Here is a 20,000-nt window from a genome sequence, read left to right as displayed (position 1 = left end):
CTTCGTCTTCTTCTCCTTCTTCTCTTCTCTTCTCTTTCTTCTTCTTCTTTCTCTGCTTCTCTCTTCTCCTCCTTCTCCTTCTCCTTCTTCTCCTTCTCCTCCTCCTCCTCCTCCTCCTCCTCCTCCTCCTCCTCCTCCTCCTCCTCCTCCTCCTCCTCCTCCTCCTCCTCCTCCTCCTCCTCCTCCTCCTCTTCCTCTTCCTCTTCCTCTTCCTCTCCTCCTCCTCCTCCTCCTCCTCCTCCTCCTCCTCCTCCTCCTCCTCCTCCTCTTTGTACCAGTTATTTCTCCTCCTCCTCCTTCTCCTTCTCCTTCTCCTTCATGTTCTTCTCCTCCTCCTCCTCCTCCTCCTCCTCCTCCTCCTCCTCCTCCTCCTCCTCCTCCTCCTCCTCCTCTTTGTTCCAGTTATTTCTCCTCCTCCTCCTTCTCCTTCTCCTCCTTCATGTTCTTCTCCTCCTCCTCCTCCTCCTCCTCCTCCTCCTCCTCCTCCTTTGTTCCAGTTATTTTTACCTCCTCTTCCTCTGAATCTCCATTTTCATCATAATCTTGTTGCTATTTTTTTCTACATCCTCATCTCCATTTTCTCTCCTTCCCCATCCTTCTATTTCTCTTCATCTCCTTCAATTCCTTCTGTTTCTCCTTTCTTCTCGTCCTTTTAACTTACTTATTTTCACCTGCACGTATCCTTCTCTTCCTTCTATCTTATTTCCTTAAGTTCATCCTATTTCTCCTCTTCCTTATTCTGTTCATCTTCACTACTTCCCATCTTGGCCTTCTCTCTCTCTCCTTCTCTTCCTTCTCTCTCTTGTTTCCCTAAGTTCCTCCAGTTAATCCTCTCCTTATCTTCCTCTTAACTTACCTTCCGTCTTCACCTGTGACACACACACACACACACACACACACACACACACACACACACATACAGTCGTCCCTCACAAGCGTGCCTAGGTCATATTAGTGAGGATGTTGCTGGTTGAGGACGTAAAGATAACCTGTCATTCCCCCACTAATATAAGGAGTGCATTAATCTGTGTGATAGAAAAGATGTTTATATGTAAGAGGAGCAATGGGCAAGAGTGGCAAAAAAGGTGAAAAAGGGCCCACTGAGGTGTCGGTCTACCAAAAAGTGCTGGTTCAAGGGTTATCCAAAATTTTGATGCGTGTTGCAGGCTCCCTAGTGAAAGAGTTCAAGTCACAGGAAGAAGGACATGCAGCAGCAGGCAGGGAGTTCCAGAGTGGTACAAAAAGGGGTGAATGATTGAGAGTACTGGTTAACTCTTGCATCAGGAGGTGGACAGAATAGTGGTGAAGGATTGAGAGTACTGGTTAACTCTTGCATCAGGGAGGTGGACAGAATAGTGGTGAAGGATTGAGAGTACTGGTTAACTCTTGCATCAAGGAGGTGGACAGAATAGTGGTGAAGGATTGAGAGTACTGGTTAACTCTTGCATCAGGGAGGTGGACAGAATAGTGGTGAAGGATTGAGAGTACTGGTTAACTCTTGCATCAGGGAGGTGGACAGAATAGTGGTGAAAGATTAAGAGTACTGGTTAACTCTTGCATCAAGGAGGTAAACAGAATAGTGATGAAGGATTGAGAGTACTGGTTAACTCTTGCATCAGGGAGGTGGACAGAATAGTGGTGAAGGATTGAGAGTACTGGTTAACTCTTGCATCAGGGAGGTGGACAGAATAGTGGTGAAGGATTGAGAGTACTGGTTAACTCTTGCATCAGGGAGGTGGACAGAATAGTGGTGAAGGATTGAGAGTACTGGTTAACTCTTGCATCAGGAGTTGGACAGAATAGTGGTGAAGGATTGAGAGTACTGGTTAACTCTTGCATCAGGAGGTGGACAGAATAGTGGTGAAGGATTGAGAGTACTGGTTAACTCTTGCATCAGGGAGGTGGACAGAATAGTGGTGAAGGATTGAGAGTACTGGTTAACTCTTGCATCAGGAGGTGGACAGAATAGTGGTGAAGGATTGAGAGTACTGGTTAACTCTTGCATCAGGGAGGTGGACAGAATAGTGGCGAAGGATTGAGAGTACTGGTTAACTCTTGCATCAGGGAGGTGGACAGAATAGTCGTGAAGGATTGAGAGTACTGGTTAACTCTTGCATCAGGGAGGTGGACAGAATAGTGGTGAAGGATTGAGAGTACTGGTTAACTCTTGCATCAGGGAGGTGGACAGAATAGTGGTGAAGGATTGAGAGTACTGGTTAACTCTTGCATCAGGAGGTGGACAGAATAGTGGCGAAGGATTGAGAGTACTGGTTAACTCTTGCATCAGGGAGGTGGACAGAATAGTCGTGAAGGATTGAGAGTACTGGTTAACTCTTGCATCAGGGAGGTGGACAGAATAGTGGTGAAGGATTGAGAGTACTGGTTAACTCTTGCATCAGGGAGGTGGACAGAATAGTGGTGAAGGATTGAGAGTACTGGTTAACTAACTCTAAGAGAGATGGAAGAAATAGTGATTAACTCTTGCATTAGTAAGGTGGACAAAATAGTAGCGAAAGAGCCTCCTCCTCCTCCTCCTCCTCCTCCTCCTCCTCCTCCTCCTCCTCCTCCTCCTCCTCCTCCTCCTCCTCCTCCTCCTCCTCCTCCTCCTCTCATTGTCGTCCCAGTAGGTGGTTTCCCTTGCCCCTGGAGCTAATCTTTTGTGTTACTGTTTTTTTTTTTTTTTATGGGAAAACACAAAAACTTTCAGGTTCTCGTGAGGTGGCTGACCTGGCCCGCGAGACGTCATCTTCAGGTCTGAGTAGAAGGAGGATTCCCCTCCACAAGGGCCTCCCACAGCAGTCTCCTGTTCTGGGAGTTCTTCTGAGGGACGTATTTCTGCTGCATATGACTCCCTTTTGATGGTAAATGTTAATCCATCATTTTCCTATCATGCCTTGCACTCACTTCTCAAGGCGTATGGTACGGTTGTTCGCATTCGACTGGTTTATGATAAGGACTTTCCTTCTAACCGCTGCTATGTGACGTTTATGTCATGTGATGAAGCCCGTTTGGCTTATGAACATGTAGCATCTCTGTCCCTTGCCGGCTCTGGCTTTAAAACTGAATTTCTCCAGTCACGTAATATTTCAGACAGTGACATGGATTACATCCCAAATGTTTTTGAAAACTATTTAGAGAATTCAGTTCCTGAAGTCCGCCAGATCCCGCCTCCACGGTGGTTTGTGGCGTATTACAAAATGGGCGCGGGAATTTCATCCATGCCTCCCGGTACCTGTCCAAAGAGATCGGCACGATTCCTGAGGGAAACCTCAAGAAATACGGTAAAAGGGTGTTAGTGCGAGCTAAAGATATTATGCAAGCGAGGATGTTGCAACATCTCCCATGCCCTTCTGACAGCATGTTTGAGACTGTTAAGGCTCATCCCACCTTTAATTATAGCAAAGGTTGTGTTTATAGTCAAGATCTTTATGAATTTCCAGAAGAGGAAATACTAGCAATGTGTCCTAGCTCAGTCCAAAAGGTGACTAAGATGAGGAACTCCTCCAACATGGTCCTTCTCACCTTTTTTTGGTTCCACCCTCCCTGACCGTGTTAATATCGGTCCTATCAATCTTAGGGTGAGGCGTTTTATTTCCCGTCCTCTTCAATGTTTCTCGTGCTATGTACGGTCACGGCAAAAGCTCCTGCAAGGAAGCTCGATGTGGTAATTGCTCAGCACTAGACTCACATTCTGAGGAGCATTGCAATGCTGCAGCTTATTGTTTCCATTGCCGTGATGCTCACCAGGTACGTTCCAGGCAATGCCCTAGGTATCGCCTGGAGCAGGACATTCTACAGCTTGCTAACACTCAGTTCATCAGCCTTGGTAGCGCCGCCGTGAACTCCTGTACCGCCAGAAGGACGGTACTGGTGCGACATCCTATGCTTCATTGGCCGCACGCTCTTCAGCTGAGTCTGCCGGTCCAAAGACAACTCCTTCTGCTACCTCTCGCTCTGTTGGGGCGGGTGGTCCTGTTCATCTGGCTAATAGGTTTGCCCTTTTGTCCGACGACTCAGTTGAGTCATCTGTAAGAAGTGACGGGAATAATCCGGATATGACCAACGTAACCCATGTAGTGGATGTCCATTTGCCCCCTGCATCGCCTAAGCCTTTGAAGGGACTGACCAAACGGCACCGCGGCTCTGCGGAGTCGATAGATTTAGCTCAGCATAAGCAGTCTAAGGTTTCTCCCGGTGCACATGATCGTGAGTCCTCCAGGGACCGCTCTGCAATGGTACCTCCAATAGTTTCTGTTCAGCCCCTGTGACGCCCTCTGTCTCAGATCGGGCTTCTTGTGATGAGGACGGTCTTAGCATGGAGACGTCCGATGATATTGTCACAGCCGTCCCTCGTGGACCCACTGTGTCAAAAGTGCAGTCCAGCCTGACCCTCGTCCTCCGATGACCGGTAGGAGTGATGATGGTTCGCATCACTCACCGGTAGGCCGAAAGGCTGCGGTCCAACGACCCGGCACATCTCAACTCCCGGTGTCTTCTCGTCGGTTGATTATTTCTAGTCAGGTGAGTCACGGGCAGCCCCTTCAAAAGGCTCGCCCGTCCACTGCACCTAAATAGTCATCTTCAAGCTTCTACAGTGGAACTGTAGAGGCCTTCGCGCCTCGTGGGGGGAACTCCGAGCTTTACTGTCGGAGTTCTCTCCAGCCTGTGTAGCTCTACAAGAGACTATGCTAGGTGATAGTACTTATTCTAGTCCTCCTGGCTATCGTGCCTTTTTAGCACTCCTTTCCCTGACCAGGGCCACCACGGTGGCACAGCTATTCTAATCCGTCAAGACATACCTGTTGTCCCTTGCAACTCAACTCTCCCTTCAGGTGGTTGCTGTTAAGGTTTTTATGGGACGATCCTACACTATTTGCAGTTTATATCTCCTCCTCGGGTTCCTGTCTCCAGGGGTGAGCTTGACGGCCTGGTGCGTCAGCTGACTCCGCCTTTCCTCTTGTTGGGAGATTTTAACGGCCGTCACCCATTGTGGGATGAAGGTGCTAGTAATCCTCGTGGGGTTTTAATCGGTTCTTTTATTGAGGATGAGGGATTGGAGATTTTAAATTCTGGGGATGTTACACATTTCCACAGTCCTACTGGGACTTTTACAGCTATCGATCTTTCTCTGTGTACATCTAATTCTTTCCTTGATTTTAATTGGCGGGTCCTACCGGATTTACACGGTAGTGACCACTTTCCGATTTTATTAGAATCTGTGAACTCTGAGCCACAGTCCCGGCCTCCACGCTGGGTTTTAGACAAGGCAGATTGGCCTTGATTCACAGACCTTAGCTCTTTTATCCGTCCGTTGGCTGACTTTTCTACTTGTGCTGAGGCTGTTGATTATTTTACCGATTTTTTACGTTCAGTAGCGCTTCAGACAATCCCTAGGACGTCAGGTCGCTTTACTAAGCGTCCCGTTCCTTGGTGGAACGCAGCATGCACTAACGCTGTGAAAGAGAAACGGGCAGCTTTCTCTCGTCTCCGGCGACATCGTGGGGACCCGCAGTGTCTGGAAGCTTTTCGACGCTGCCGAGCTCGGGCCCGCCGCGTTTTGAAAGAGGCACAAAGAGCCTCTTGGAAAGCCTGTCTCTTCCATTAACGCCCGCACCCCTCTTACGGATGTCTTTAACAAAGTCCGCCGAATTGCTGGGAAGTATTCTGCTCCTTCCCCACCAGTTTTGTTGTCTGCTGGGCGGACGGTGGCAGACCCTAGGACTGTCGCCGACCTCTTCGCGGAGCACTTTGCCAGTGTTTCCCGGAGGCATCCTGCAGCCCCGGGCGCACGTCACCGCCAGAGAATGGAATCTCTCGGCATAAATTTTTCTTCCAGTGGAGGGAAGTCTTATAATGTCCCTTCTCTGCCTTCGAGTTGCGGACTGCTTTGTCCCAGTGTCATGACTCTTCTCCTGGCACAGATGATATTCCTTATGCCTTCTTGCGCCACATGTCTGACAGTGCTTTTAACTTTTATTAAATCTTTATAATATGATTTGGCATACCGGTGACTTTCCATCTTCTTGGGCTGTGGCAGTGGTTCTCCCATTTCCGAAGCCTGGGAAAGATAATCTCAGGCTACGAACTACCGTCCTATATCTTTGACATCCTGCATTTGTAAAGTGTTAGAAAAGATGGTAAATGTAAGACTCATGTGGTACTTGGAGAGGGGGAAGTACTTGTCATCGGTACAGTACGGCTTCCGAAAGATGAGGTCTACTACTGATGCTCTTTTATCCCTAGAGTCTTCTATTTGTGAGGCCTTCGCTAATCACCACCATCAAGTAACTGTTTTTTGACCTGGAGAAGGCCTACGACACGGCTTGGTGTCATGGCATTTTACAGTCTTTGTTTAATTTTGGCCTTCGTGGCCACCTTCCTATTTTTATTCAGCAGTTTTTATCCAGACGTCTTTTACGGGTTCGAGTTGGGAGTGTTCTCCAAGGCTACTGCTCTAAATGATGGTGTCCCACAGGGAAGTATTCTTAGTGTTACACTATTCGCAGTCGCCATAAATGGTATGATAGATACTCTTCCAGATGGCATTCACAGCTCCTTATATGTTGATGATTTATGTATTTCTTTTGCTGCTGCTAGGATGTCACTGATTGAGCGCAAGCTCCAACTGGCGATCAATAGGGTGTCCAGTTGGGCCAACATGAACGGTTTTCGTTTCTCCACCTCGAAAACCGTAATCATGCATTTTTGTCGCAACCGTGGTGTCCATCCAGACCCTGATTTATACCTCGCCAATAGACGCCTCTCATGCGTGGAGGCGACTCGATATCTTGGCCTTTTATTTGACAACCGTCTCACCTGGGTTCCCCATTTCCGTTCTCTTAAGGCGTCTTGTCGGCAGGCATTATCCCTTCTTCGGGTTTTAAGTCACACCTCTTGGGGTGCGGACAGGGACACGTTGCTGCTTCTTCACCGTACACTTATACTTCCCAAGCTGGAATACGGCTGTGAGATCTACTCATCCGCAACGGATGCACGACTACGCACGCTTGACTCCGTGCATCATGCTGGGGTCCGCTTGGCTACGGGTGCATTTCGGACATCTCCAATACCTAGCCTTCTAGTGGATGCTGGTTTCTGGCCGCTCGACCTCCGGCGCCAGTCTTCGATGCTCCGATGTTGGTTTCGCACCCACCGTCTTCCTGATTCTGTCCCTTGTCTGTCAATATTGCGGGACTCGCGTTCGCAGGCGTATGTCACTCGACCGAGTCTACCTAAACCTTTTGGCCTTCAAGTGGCAAACTTCATGATGGATTTGTCCATCGACCCCACTCCTGTCTACTCTTTCCGGCTCCCACGAGTTGGTTATTGGCAGCTTCCAGTTGTTTCATTATGCCCTCCTGCCATGGATGGCAAGAAGGATTTTCTGCCAGCTCTGTCCCACACACGGTTTTTAGAACACTTTTTTATCCATTCTGATGACATCCCCGTTTTTACTGATGGTTCCAAATCCGACGCAGGCGTTGGGTTTAGTGTGGTTTTCCTCTTTTATCGGTCTGGCAGCCTTCCTTCAGTGGCTTCCGTCTTTACTGCGGACCTGTCTGCCATAGTCCTAGCTTTACATATTTTTACTCTCCCGGTTTCGTCTTTTACAATTTCTAGTGACTGTCGCAGTGCTCTTACTGCTCTCTCTTGCACTATATCCTTTAACCCTTTGGTTTTATCAGCCCTGGAGTGGCTATATCTTCTTACCAAACGAGGATATCGTGTTGGGTTCTGTTGGGTCCCTGGTCACGTAGGTGTTCCCAGGAATGAACACGCAGATCGCCTCGCTAAAGAGGCAGCAAGTCGCGCTCCATCTCCTGCCCCTGTTCCGTTTCGAGACCTATTTCATTTTATTGGTGTGGCGATTGCAGCAATTTGGCAGAGGAGATGGCTAACGGGGGTCGCAACCTCGAAAATGGGAGAGATCATTACTTCCACTCTCCCTCAGTGGACATACACCCATGTCCGGGATCGCCGTGCACAGACTTTATTGGTGCGACTGCGCATAGGTCACACGTACCTTACACAAAGGTACCTATTGACCAGGGACCCACAACCTTACTGTGATGACTGCTTGGTGCCGCTCACTGTACGGCACCTGCTCGTAGAGTGCCCTTGTTTAATTGGGTTACGACACCGCTACCTCTACCGGTGTCGCGGTAGAGATAGCGGTGTCTTTTACATATCTAAGGTCCTTGGACCAGCTTCTCTGGCTCCTGGCTATGACGTTTTTAGCTTTCTGTGAGAAGCGGGCCTCCTCCCCAAACTGTAAATTTTATTTCTTTTTATCATGTATTTTAATGTTTTATTTAATTTTATTGTAGTCTTAGTTTTTAGTTACCTTTAGTTTTATTGTTTTTAACTGCTTTTTGTTTTCTTAAACTATAGTTGCGGCGCCATATGACCCTAGCTGTTGCGGCGCCTAAACAACATCCATCCATCCATCCATCCATCCTCCTCCTCCTCCTCCTCCTCCTCCTCCTCCTCCTCCTCCTCCTCCTCCTCCTCCTCCTCCTCCTAGATCTCCTCCTCCTCTCGATCTCCTCCTCCTCCTCCTCCTCCTCCTCCTCCTCCTCCTCCTCCTCCTCCTCCTCCTCCTCCTCCTCCTCCTCCACCACCACCACCACCACCACCACCACCATGATTTAAGATAATACCTGCTACTACTGCTACAACTACTACGAAAAATTACTACTACTAATACTACTACTACTACTACCACCACCACTACAACTCCTGCTGCTGTTGCTACTACTACTACTACTACTACTATTTTTATTACTACCACTACTTCTACTACTTCTACTACTGCTACTATCACCTACCTCACCTTCACTACTATTACTTCTACTACTTCTAATACTACCACTACTACTTACAGAGGCAACATGGCAGATATGGACCCGACCACCACCACTGCTACCACCACCACCACTACCACTACTACCACCATCACCACCACCAGCACCACCACCGCGCCTCACCACCTCACAATATCACGGGAAACACTGCTTGGTATTGGGGTGTACCTGGTTATAGTAGGTGAGTAGTAGTAGTAGTAGTAGTAGTAGTAGTAGTAGTAGTAGCAGTAGCAGTAGTAGCAGTAGCAGCAGCAGTAGCAGCAGCAGCAGCAGTAGTAGTAGTAGTAGCAGCAGTAGCAGTAGCAGTGGTAGCAGTAGCAGTAGCAGCAGCAGCAGTAGTAGTAGTAGTAGTAGTATAATTATAGTTGTTGTATTGGTATTAGTAGTAGTAGTAGCAGTAGTAGTAGTAATAGTTGTATTGGTAGTAGTAGTAGTAGTAGCAGTAGTAGCAGTAGTAGTAGTAGTAGCAGTAGTAGTAGTAGTAGTAGTAGTTGTTGTATCTCACACCAAAGCTCGTGGACTGCTGTAATCATTTATTTCAACCTGTGAACATATTACAAATCAATACTCGGCGCAAAATCAGGCCTTGCCCTTATGAATCCACAGATTAATCCATTGACATACATGAAAATAAAATAGATAAATTTCTCAATAATAAACATGGCAATGTATGTACATGGTAATATATTGTAACCAGAATTTTTCTATTTTATTTTCATGTATGTCAATGGATTAATCTGTGGATTCATAAGTGGCAAGGCCTGATTTTGCACCGAGTATTGATTTGTAATATGTTCACAGGTTGAAATAAATTATTACAGCAGTCCATGAGCTTTGGTGTGAGATACATTTCAACATAGTAAAAAAAAAAAAAAAAATAAAAGATAGGTACCAAAATACCACCTGGGCAGGAGTCTAGTCCCAACCCGCTATCACCACCTCGGCCGCTACATTCTCGGGCACAATCCACCTCACCCCTCACAGTCACGGACCAGAGTGCCGGCCGAGGACAGGCTGGACAGCCACCTACCCAAACCGCTCACCCAAACAAGTAAACATCGATATGCGCAGATGCGAATAGTTCCAGTAAAGATACAATATAAAATACAATAGAATATACAATACATGATCCAAATACAGGAATAATACAATAATGGAATACATAAACTAAATGAAATAATGAGTACATAAATATACACAAGAATATCACGCCACTTGATGCAGCTTCTATAAACTATCCAACAACCACTATCATCGTTCTAGCGATGATATGCTCCCCGCCCGGCAATCAGGTCACTGTTCTTCTACGGGAAGAAATACTACGAGGCGATGTACGAATCTTTTACTTGTACATCCTCTAAACCATCATACTCTGATCCTGATTTCTGATTCTTGTACCTAATTGTTACATTCCTTACCAACCCGTCTCTCCCAGCCATAGCCTCAGTAACCTGTGCCAGCCTCCAGCGTCCTCTCAAAGCATTGCTATCCTGCACGAGTACCAAGTCACCCACTTGTAAGTTCCTTTTGGCAACGTGCCACCTTTGCTGAATCGGTTGAGTAGGGAAGAAGTCCCGTTGCCACTTTCGCCAAAATCCTGTTACTACACTATTTAAGAACTCCAATCTACGATTCACATTTTCCTGAGCCCACACCTCTACTGGTGCATGATTAAAAGCCCGACCCAACAATAGCTCATTTGGACATAAATAGCACCCAGCATTCACATCAGACCCAGGCTTGAGGCCAATCGGCCGTTCATTGAGAATATTAGCTACTTCAAAGAGTACCTTCTGCATTTCCCCGAATGTCAGTGTACTATCGCCGATCACGATATTCAATGAACGTTTAACACTTCTAATCAAAGCTTCACTCACCCCATTTTGCCAAGGTGAGTCAGCTGATTTTGTGAAATGCCATTCCGTGCCTTGCTCTCTCCTGAATCTACAAACATTATTCTAATCCAACCGCTTAAACATTTGCTTCAGTTCCTTGCTTGTAGATACAAGTTGTGGGCCTCTATCAGAGTACATACTACAGGGATATCCTCTTATTGACACGAATCGTCTGAAAGTCATTAGGAAGCTGTGTGTATCATACTCATCAATCAAATATATGTATACACTCCGGGTGGACATACAATTAAAGATAATCCCAAAAGCCTTTCCAAACGTTCTACGCTTGACTGTATCACGTATTCTAAATGGACCGAATATATCACACGCAGTATGACAGAATGGTGGTGATGGTTTCAGTCTCTCATCCACAAGTTCACTCATTTTCTGACCCTCGCTTTTAGGAGATAGTCTCTTGCAAATTACACATTTATGTCTTAATGATTTCACAATTTTCCGTACTCCAGGGACCCAAAATTTCCTTTGTAGTTTTGCAATCGTAGTATCTACTCCTAAGTGATCCATTGCATGCAAATGTGACAAATATAAGTGAATCTATGAGTTGGTGGTAAGAGCATATACTCTTCAGAATTCCAGTTTTGTTTCAGCCAATTTTTCATCCGGCTACCTACAGTGATTATACCCTCCTTGCTTATTGCAGGTCCTAATCTTCCAAATCTTGTTTGCCAATCTTCCGAAAACTCCTTTTGCACTTCTTCCACCCACAGCTTCTCCGCAGCTTGCATGTCGGCGCTGCTAACATCATTACATATTGCCTTGAAAGACTTAGACTTTGCTGCTGCTAATACTCTACTTGTCACCCTTAGCAATTTTACATAACTGCCAAATCTTTGCAACTCAATAACACCAGTTAGATCATGCTGTGTAACCATACTGTGAGTGATACTATTCACCGGTGGTTTACATCTGTCAATTACATTTTCGTCAATCCTATCAGGTAAGTTGATTTCATTTGTTTGACTTATTGGCCATGATTCAATGGGTAATTTTAAAATTCTGGTTCCCTTTGCCAAACTGATTCACTAGCCAGCTGTTTAATCTCGGTTGGACGAGGCAGCATGTCGGCGGGATTATGTTCTGTTGGCACCCACCACCATTCCTTTGGGTCTGATTTACTCTGTATTTCTGCAATCCTCGTTCCGACAAATTATTTGAATTTATGAGAGTTTTTCTGTATTTGAGCCCTCACTATTTCTGAATCAACTATGTGAATTACCTTCTCAAATTGCCAATCTAGCTCTTGCTGATCCTCGTGCGCAGTCGACATGAGAGCACTGCAGCACATAGCTCAATCCTTGGAATGGTCATTTGCTTAGTGGGTGCCATCTTGGTTTTAGCCATGATATAAATGTTTTATATTTTCCTGATCCTGTGAAGAAGCGGCAGTAGGCTACAGCTCCATAAGCATATCTTGACCCATCCGAAAACATAATCAAAACTGGGTTGCCTATTGCTCTGTCAGGTCTAATAGAGCGGTTAACCCTAAGATTCTCTAAATCATACAATTCCTCAAAGAAATGTAACCATCTTACTCTGTACTCTTGAGTTATGGGATCATCCCATCCTTCGCTCTTATTTTCCACGATCATCTCTCTCAAGAGCAACTTAGCTGACAATATGAATGGCTGCACCAAGCCCAGTGGGTCAAATACTGATGCTGTCTGACTAAGGACCATGCGTCTAGTAAGAACTGCGGGAAATTTTGGTTCTAGTTCACATCGCAATAGATTTGGCAAAGAGTGCACCTTTTTCTGCTTAGCGAAAAGTTTATCCTGACCGTATAATAAAACTGGTCGTGCTTTATGTCCCAAGACATTCCCAGGACCTTTTCTGTCTCAGTTTCCAGTAACTTGGTTCCCCCAAACCCGTCACCATTCGCTGAAGTCACTCAGTGTTTCACTACAAATCCTCCACTAGCTAAGATGTGTTGTTACGTTCACCGGTTAAACTGGTAAGATTGGCATCGGAGAGCCGGTGAACAATAACAATAAAAAAAAACACTGCAGGTTCAACTGGTGAGGAAATGTAAAAGGGGGTCACTTTAAAAAGCTACTTTAATAACCCATAATGAAATTGACACATATATAACAAGAAACATGAAACACATATATAACATGAAACACAGGAAAATGGCATACACATATAACACAGTAATAAATACAACAATAAAGAACCCAACTTAATACCTAACAATAATCCTAATCCTATATAGAGGCAATGTGGAAAACACGGACGAGGGAAGTGATACTTATGCGGTGTCGCAGTGGTGAAATGCTGGGTGATGGTTGATCCCACGGCAGAACCAAGAGGCGTTGTGTTCACTGGTTGAGGCTTGGATCTCAACTCCCAATCCAGAAAACCAAGAGCTGGCTCAACACTTTCGGTTGAGTCGAAAGGGCCGCGTGAATCCAACTTCGGGACAGTAGCGGGCTTCATGAAACGGTGACGTGGAAGGTTCACGAGACGGTGGCGTGGAAGGTTCACGAGACGGTGACGTGGAAGGGAGGCGGAGAGGTGGCGAACGAGGTAACAAGCGGAGGAGGTGATGGTAGTAATGCATGTTACGGGCGGGCCGTAACATTTCCTCCCCTAAGACCTCCGTAATGGGCTCATGAAGGAGGTGAGACGGAGATCTTGATAAGGCGTCGGCGATGATGTTGTCCACCCCCAACCACCAGACACAGCACCTCGCAAAGGAAGAACCTGCAGAAGCTTGAAGCGCACATCGGAGGAGACGATGACGAGGAGGCGATACACGAGCCAGACAGCGGTGATGGTGGTGAGAGAGACCAGCCAGAACCAGATGAAAATGTAGATCTTCTCGTTGATGATGTTAACCGCCAGCACACACATGGTGTCGTGGGTCTCGATGGTTCCCGAAGGGCCGAACTTCCTGAAGGTGCACTTGGTGACTCTGGGGAAGATGCGTGTCATGGGATCGATGCGCTTCTCGGGGTCCATGTCAGGGAAGTTGATGACCTCCGTGCCGTAGGTGAGGAAGGTGCCGCCCAGGAACAGGTCGGTGAAGTAGATGTTGCCCTCCAAGTCCTGAGTTATGTAATTTATAGCCCTCTGGAAGGTGGCGGGAGCATTAGACACGCAAAGGGCATCACTGGTATTGGTATAGTCCGAAGGGAGTGATGAAGGCGGATATTATTTGGGCCTCGTCCGAGAGGGAATCTGGTAGTAACCTTTAAGCAAGTCTATAGTGGTTACAAATTTGGCTACTCCTATACTATCTATAAGGTCCTCTATCAAGGGCAATGGGTAGGAGTCTGGCAATAACTTTTAAGATCAGACTGTTGTGAAGGTGTTAAGGAAAGAAACACCTCATCAAGGTTGGACATGATTTGGCTGTTTGAGGGGCGTCCTTTAGGTGACGAGAAGAGGAATTCGATGTCGGACTCTTCCTCGGGGGGCACAGGACCAGACTCCTTTCCTATCAGACATACAGGTACAGCGCGAGACAAGTCGTCCTCTGGTTCTCTGGAGTGGTAAGGTTTCATTAGATTAATATGAACAAGTTGGGAATCCTTACGACGGTCAGGAGTGTGGACCACATAATTTAATGGACTTAGTTTTTGAGCCACAACATAAGGTCCCATGAACTTACTGTGAAGAGCATTGCCTGGAGTGGGAGAAAAAGTAAAACCTTGTCTCCTGGTTTGAAACTTCTCATGACAGATTTGGGAAGAGAATTCTGTTGCATTTTAGTTTGAGATTTGAGGAAGTTTGATTTAGCAAAAGATCTGACTTCACTGATTTTATTCTTAAGGTTACTGATGTAGTCAGACACACTGGGGCTTGAAGGAGTATTTTGAGTAAACCATTGATCCTTTAATATTTTGAGAGGCCCCTGATCTGTCTACCATAGAGTAATTCAAAGGGAGTAACCTAAAGAATCTTGAGGAGATTCTCTTAAAGCGAAGAGAAGGAAAGAAATACTTTCATCCCAGTCTCCTTGATGCTCCAAGCAATACTTCTTCATCATGGATTTTAATGTTTGGTGAAACCGCTCCAGACAGCCTTGGGATTGGGGTGGTAAGCCGAGGAGGTAACATGGTCGATGTTTAGCTCATTCACTATCTGTTGGAAAAAATGGCTAGTGAAATTGCTACCCTTGTCAGACTGAATTTGTTTTGGAATTCCTACCGAGGTGAAAAAATGTATTAGATGTTTTACAATGGTCTTTGATGTGATGTTCTTAAGAGGGAATGCTTCAGGGTACCTGGTAGTGGGATCCATGAGGGTTAACAAATACTGATTCCCTCGTTTGGTTTTGGGTAAGGGCCCTACGCAGTCTAGTATGATCTTTTCGAAGGGCTCCGTCTGAACTGGAATAGGCGTCAGAGGAGCTGGCACAAGGCGTTCGTTAGGCTTACCCACAATTTGACATATGTGACATGTTTTTACATAGTGTGACACATCCTTTTTCATTCCTGGCCAAAAAAATGTTGAAGAGCCTTCTTGTAGGTTTTTTGGATGCCTAGATGACCTGACAATCCATCATGAGCTAGTTCTATAATGGCTGGTCTTACAGACAAGGGATGACAACTTGATGTGTTTCTGACCAGGTGTCTAGTTGTTTCAGTTCAGGAGGTCTGTAGGCACGCATCAGGACTCCTTCCTGATAATAAAAACAAGGCAATTTAGACATATCCTTTGTCTCACTGGCAACATGTCTGATCTTAGCCAAAGTGAGATCCTGTTCCTGAGCATTAATCAAATTCTCCTTTGAAATGATGTTATTATACAAGTTGTCAGTAGAGGCAATCATTGGTGGAGGAGGTGATGAAAGGGCAGGGGACTTGGACTGAGACCTGGTGACTGCACACACTGGGAAGAAGTGAGGGATGTTTCGTCCAGGGTCTTAGTGGGACTTTCTGTTAAGGGAGAATCAAGAACAATTAAGTTTGGAACAGCCAAGTTACCCGCAAGATCATTACCCAGTACAAGATGTACCCCGGTACTGGCAGTTCACCAGGTTTAATGGCTACCTCAACCTCTCCTGAAATGAACGGGCACTGTAAGCTAATATTAGCCAAGGGATAGGAGAGCTGTGATTCGAGACCTGTAAGGATCACCTTCTCCCAGTGAAAGCCTGTTTGATGTTAGGGATGACATCTTCCCTTAAGATGGATTGGGCAGCACCTGTATCACGCAGAACCTTGATATTTATTGCCTTGTCTTTACCATCAGTCAGGACACTTTACCTTGATACATGTACGAGTCATAAAGTTCTAGAGGAGAGTTGACAGGGTTAGCTAGGGCCACTGGTTTCTTGTTCTCAAATGTGTTAGGTCTAGGGGACACAAAAGAAAATTGACGTTGAGAACCCTTGCAATTTGGGTGTCTACATTTCTGGATCGTGTGACCTGGCTTCTTACAGTATGTACACCAGGGGGAATTATATGCATTTGGCGAGAATCCGGTTGGCTTACCACCCGCGCCCCAAAACCTTCCCCAAAGGAGGACCTAACATTAGACAGTGAACCACGACCTCTACTACCCAGGGATCCCATCAACAAAGCAAACGCATCAGCCACTTTAGCGGCAGACATAAGATCACTCTCTCCCGTTCTTCCACATGCCTCAGAATATTAAATGGTAACTTGTTCTTCCATTCTTCCAGGACCATTAGATTGAGCAACTCCGAAAAGGTGGTAATGTTAAGGGCGGCTAACCATTTCTTAAATTGTCTTAGTTTCTCACTAGCGAATTCAACATAGGTGTGAGACTCTGGTTTCACATACTTTCGAAACTGCTGTCTGTATCCATCAGAAGTGATAGAGTAGGCGTCTAGAATGTTACCTTTGATCTCTTCATATTCTACCTCATCACTAAGGCCGTTGTATACCCTATAAGCTTTTCCTACTAGCTTAGGGACAAGGAGAGACACCCACTGATCCTTGGGCCATTTATTCCTATGAGCAATGCTCTCAAAAGCGCGAAATGACCCGTCAACATCAGATTCATCAAAAGGGGGAACTAGCGGAGCAGCTGTAGCAGGATTAAAGCTTGCTAACTGTTTCTTTATATCTATTTCTTCCCTCTAAACTTAGCGTCATTTCGTAGGGCTAACTCCTGAATTTCTAACTCTTTCTCCTGCCTTCTAAGTTGTAACTGAAATTCTCTCTTCTTTCTTTTCCTGTAATTCTCTCTTCTCTTTCTGCCTGTAGTTGCATTTCTTTTGCTTCTTTTTCTGCCTGTAGTTGCATTTGTTTTCATGCATCCGGTATTCTAGTTTAAGCTTCTCAATTTCCCATTGACTTATCCTACTCTTATCCTGTTCTTCCTGGGGACTGTGTATTATAGTCCTCGTAGAGGCTGACATGGGAGTTAACTCTTCTATGGCATTTCCTAGCAACTGACCTTCTTGCACTAGATGTTCAACAACTACATTCTTAATGACCTCTTTAGTCATCTGAGACGTGATGGGAACATCAAAATGTTTAGCGATGGCTTTCCATTGGTCCTTCTTTATATTAGCATATTTAAGTTGTTCCAGAGAAGGGTCGGCACAAAATCTTCAACGTTAAACTGAGCGGAAGCCATATTAAATAGATGTTAAACCACAACAAAAAAAATGATAAGCGAATTACTTAAGTGAGGAACTTGGCAGAGTGATAATAAAGGCAACCTTGGAAATTACCTAGATTATACTTAAGTAAACACTTATGAGTACAATCACTAATGAGGGGTAAACTAGAGAGTTACGGCATTAAGAGGGATCCGGATTACTCTAGTTACGAGACTTGAGAGTGAGGAGCGAATTGTACTGAGACTTGTTATTGATAAGGAGGCGGATTAGTCTGAGAGACTAGTTAAAATGGCCGATTCTAACTAGCGAGAAAAATGATCCGCGAAGTGAGGGCATTGAGGGTTCGCATGAACATATGATGATCCCAACACTTGGATAACACTTATTACACACCTGCCTATGTGCAAAAATAGAGATAAGTGCTATCGGTGAACACGCCTTTCTACCTGGTTTCCTGCTCTACCACTGCTATGCGATACCAATGAAAGTCACGAAGCACGTTTAACCCAAAAGGAGCCACTTGAACGCACAAAGGTAAATTTAAACCACACGCAGAGTAAGTCACAGAAAAAAACACATCAGAGTCACAACACCACAGAAACACAAGCAATCACAGAAAAAAGTCACTGGAAAAATGGAACACTGAACATGGGTTATAATGGTCCTGTCACGGTCGCCAATTGTTACGTTCACCGGTTAAACTGGTAAGATTGGCATCGGAGAGCCGGTGAACAATAACAATAAAAAAAAACACTGCAGGTTCAACTGGTGAGGAAATGCAAAGGGGTCACTTTAAAAGCTACTTTAATAACCCATAATGAAATTGACACATATATAACAAGAAACATGAAACACAGATATATAACATGAAACACAGGAAAATGACATACACATACATATAACACAGTAATAAATACAACAATAAAGAACCCAACTTAATACCTAACAATAATCCTAATCCTATATAGAGGCAATGTGGAAAACACGGACGAGGGAAGTGATACTTATGCGGTGTCGCAGTGGTGAAATGCTGGGTGATGGTTGATCCCACGGCAGAACCAAGAGGCGTTGTGTTCACTGGTTGAGGCTTGGATCTCAACTGCCAATCCAGAAAACCAAGAGCTGGCTCAACACTTTCGGTTGAGTCGAAAGGGCCGCGTGAATCCAACTTCGGGACAGTAGCGGGGCTTCATGAAACGGTGACGTGGAAGGTTCACGAGACGGTGGCGTGGCAGGTTCACGAGACGATGACGTGGAAGGGGAGGCGGAGAGGTGGCGAACGAGGTAACAAGCGGAGGAGGTGATGGTAGTAATGCATGTTACGGGCGGGCCGTAACAGTGTTCTGCCTCCTCGATAAGCTTGGTAGCTTCTCTCTCACTGCTTATCGATTGCACCATATCGTCGACGTAAGTGTTCCTCATTATCATCTTAGCAGCAGCCGGGTATTCATTCACGAATTTCTCAGCTGTGTGCCTAAGTGCTAATGTTGCTATTATGCCACTTGGTCTGTCCCCAAATGTGACCCTCGTTAAGACGTAATGCTCAGGTGGTTTTGATGTGTCAAGATTCCTCCAAAGGAATCTATGTGTATGCTGATGTTTCTCATCTAGTCTAACAGTATGGTACATCCTTGATATATCACCCATTACAACTACCTTCTCCTGTCTCATCCTTAGTAACACTCCCAACAATGAATTCAAGATGTCTGGTCCTTTCGCCCAATATGAATTAAGTTGATGTCCTTGATAAGAAGCCGATGAATCGAATACGATCCTCATAGGTGTTGACTGAGAATTTGGCTTCATTACCTCATGGTGATGAATGTAATGAACTGGACCAGTATATGACTCCCTCTCAGTCCTCGTAATTTTCCGTGCTATACTTTAGAGATCATCTTCTCAATCTGATCCTGATATAATTTACAATGCTCTGCACCCAATTTGGTCTTCACCATTTTAATCCCCACATAAGTTTCTGAGTGAGTAAAATAGCCAAATACTAACCAGAATGAATATACAAAGGCGTCATGGTACTAAAGGGAATTAATCTTTTGACCTTCATAGACCCTTCCTAATACAAAAAAAAATCTAATCATACCCAGAAAAATCAAGGTAAATATGTATCTCAGAACGGAAGGTGTTAAACTGCTAAAAAAAAAAAACCACCAATTTTTATCTACTCATTCCATTAATTCTTCTCTAAAACAAACCTTGAGTCACCACACACACGCACACACACACCGTCTCTCTCTCTCCCTCTCTCTCTCCCCTGCAGGTCTGATCAGCACTTTAGGCAATAGTATGTTCGTGGTGGTGCTGAGAAGGCGGCTGCGTGCACTAAGGGACGGCCAGACTGTACTGCTTCTGAACGCGGCTTGTTGCGACCTAGCCATCTCCCTCACTGGCTACCCGTACAGTACCCTCAGTGCCTTCTACGGCGGCTGGTTCTTCGGGGACGTGATGTGTCAGCTGTACGGGTTCCTTTGCTTCACGCTCAACGAGGTGCGTGGCCAGAACGATAAGAGAAGTACGAGATTTCATTAGGTTATGTAATTTTGTTCTGGGTTTGGGTTTTTAAGGGTGTTTTTATGCTGGTAGTGACAGTTTTACATTTCTGCCACTTTAAACAGGAGAAACACTCTTGGGAACTGCTGTTACTTTCCAAAGGCTCTAGTTGAA

The 20,000-nt window shown here is 45.5% G+C and overlaps 1 protein-coding gene across 5 annotated transcripts in view; it reads left to right on the top strand.

Moving 5' to 3' along the window:
* LOC123509077 (melanopsin-B-like) overlaps positions 1–20,000 on the top strand; it is a 98,464-nt gene that overhangs the window by 66,414 nt on the left and 12,050 nt on the right. For 3 of the 5 annotated variants that reach the window (XM_045263202.1, XM_045263199.1, XM_045263201.1), the window contains 2 exons: positions 8,885–9,045; positions 19,597–19,823. In XM_045263202.1, coding sequence (XP_045119137.1) covers positions 8,892–9,045; positions 19,597–19,823 — 381 coding nt within the window. In that variant the 5' untranslated portion in view covers positions 8,885–8,891. The remainder of the gene's footprint in view (positions 1–8,884; positions 9,046–19,596; positions 19,824–20,000) is intronic. The other 2 variants (XM_045263203.1, XM_045263200.1) reach the window with 2 other exon arrangements.

This window comes from Portunus trituberculatus, chromosome 26 (genome assembly GCF_017591435.1).
Source record: "Portunus trituberculatus isolate SZX2019 chromosome 26, ASM1759143v1, whole genome shotgun sequence".
NCBI lineage: Eukaryota > Metazoa > Arthropoda > Malacostraca > Decapoda > Portunidae > Portunus > Portunus trituberculatus.
Note: the sequence above shows the minus strand (reverse complement) of the source record. Positions and strands in the feature narration are given on the sequence as shown.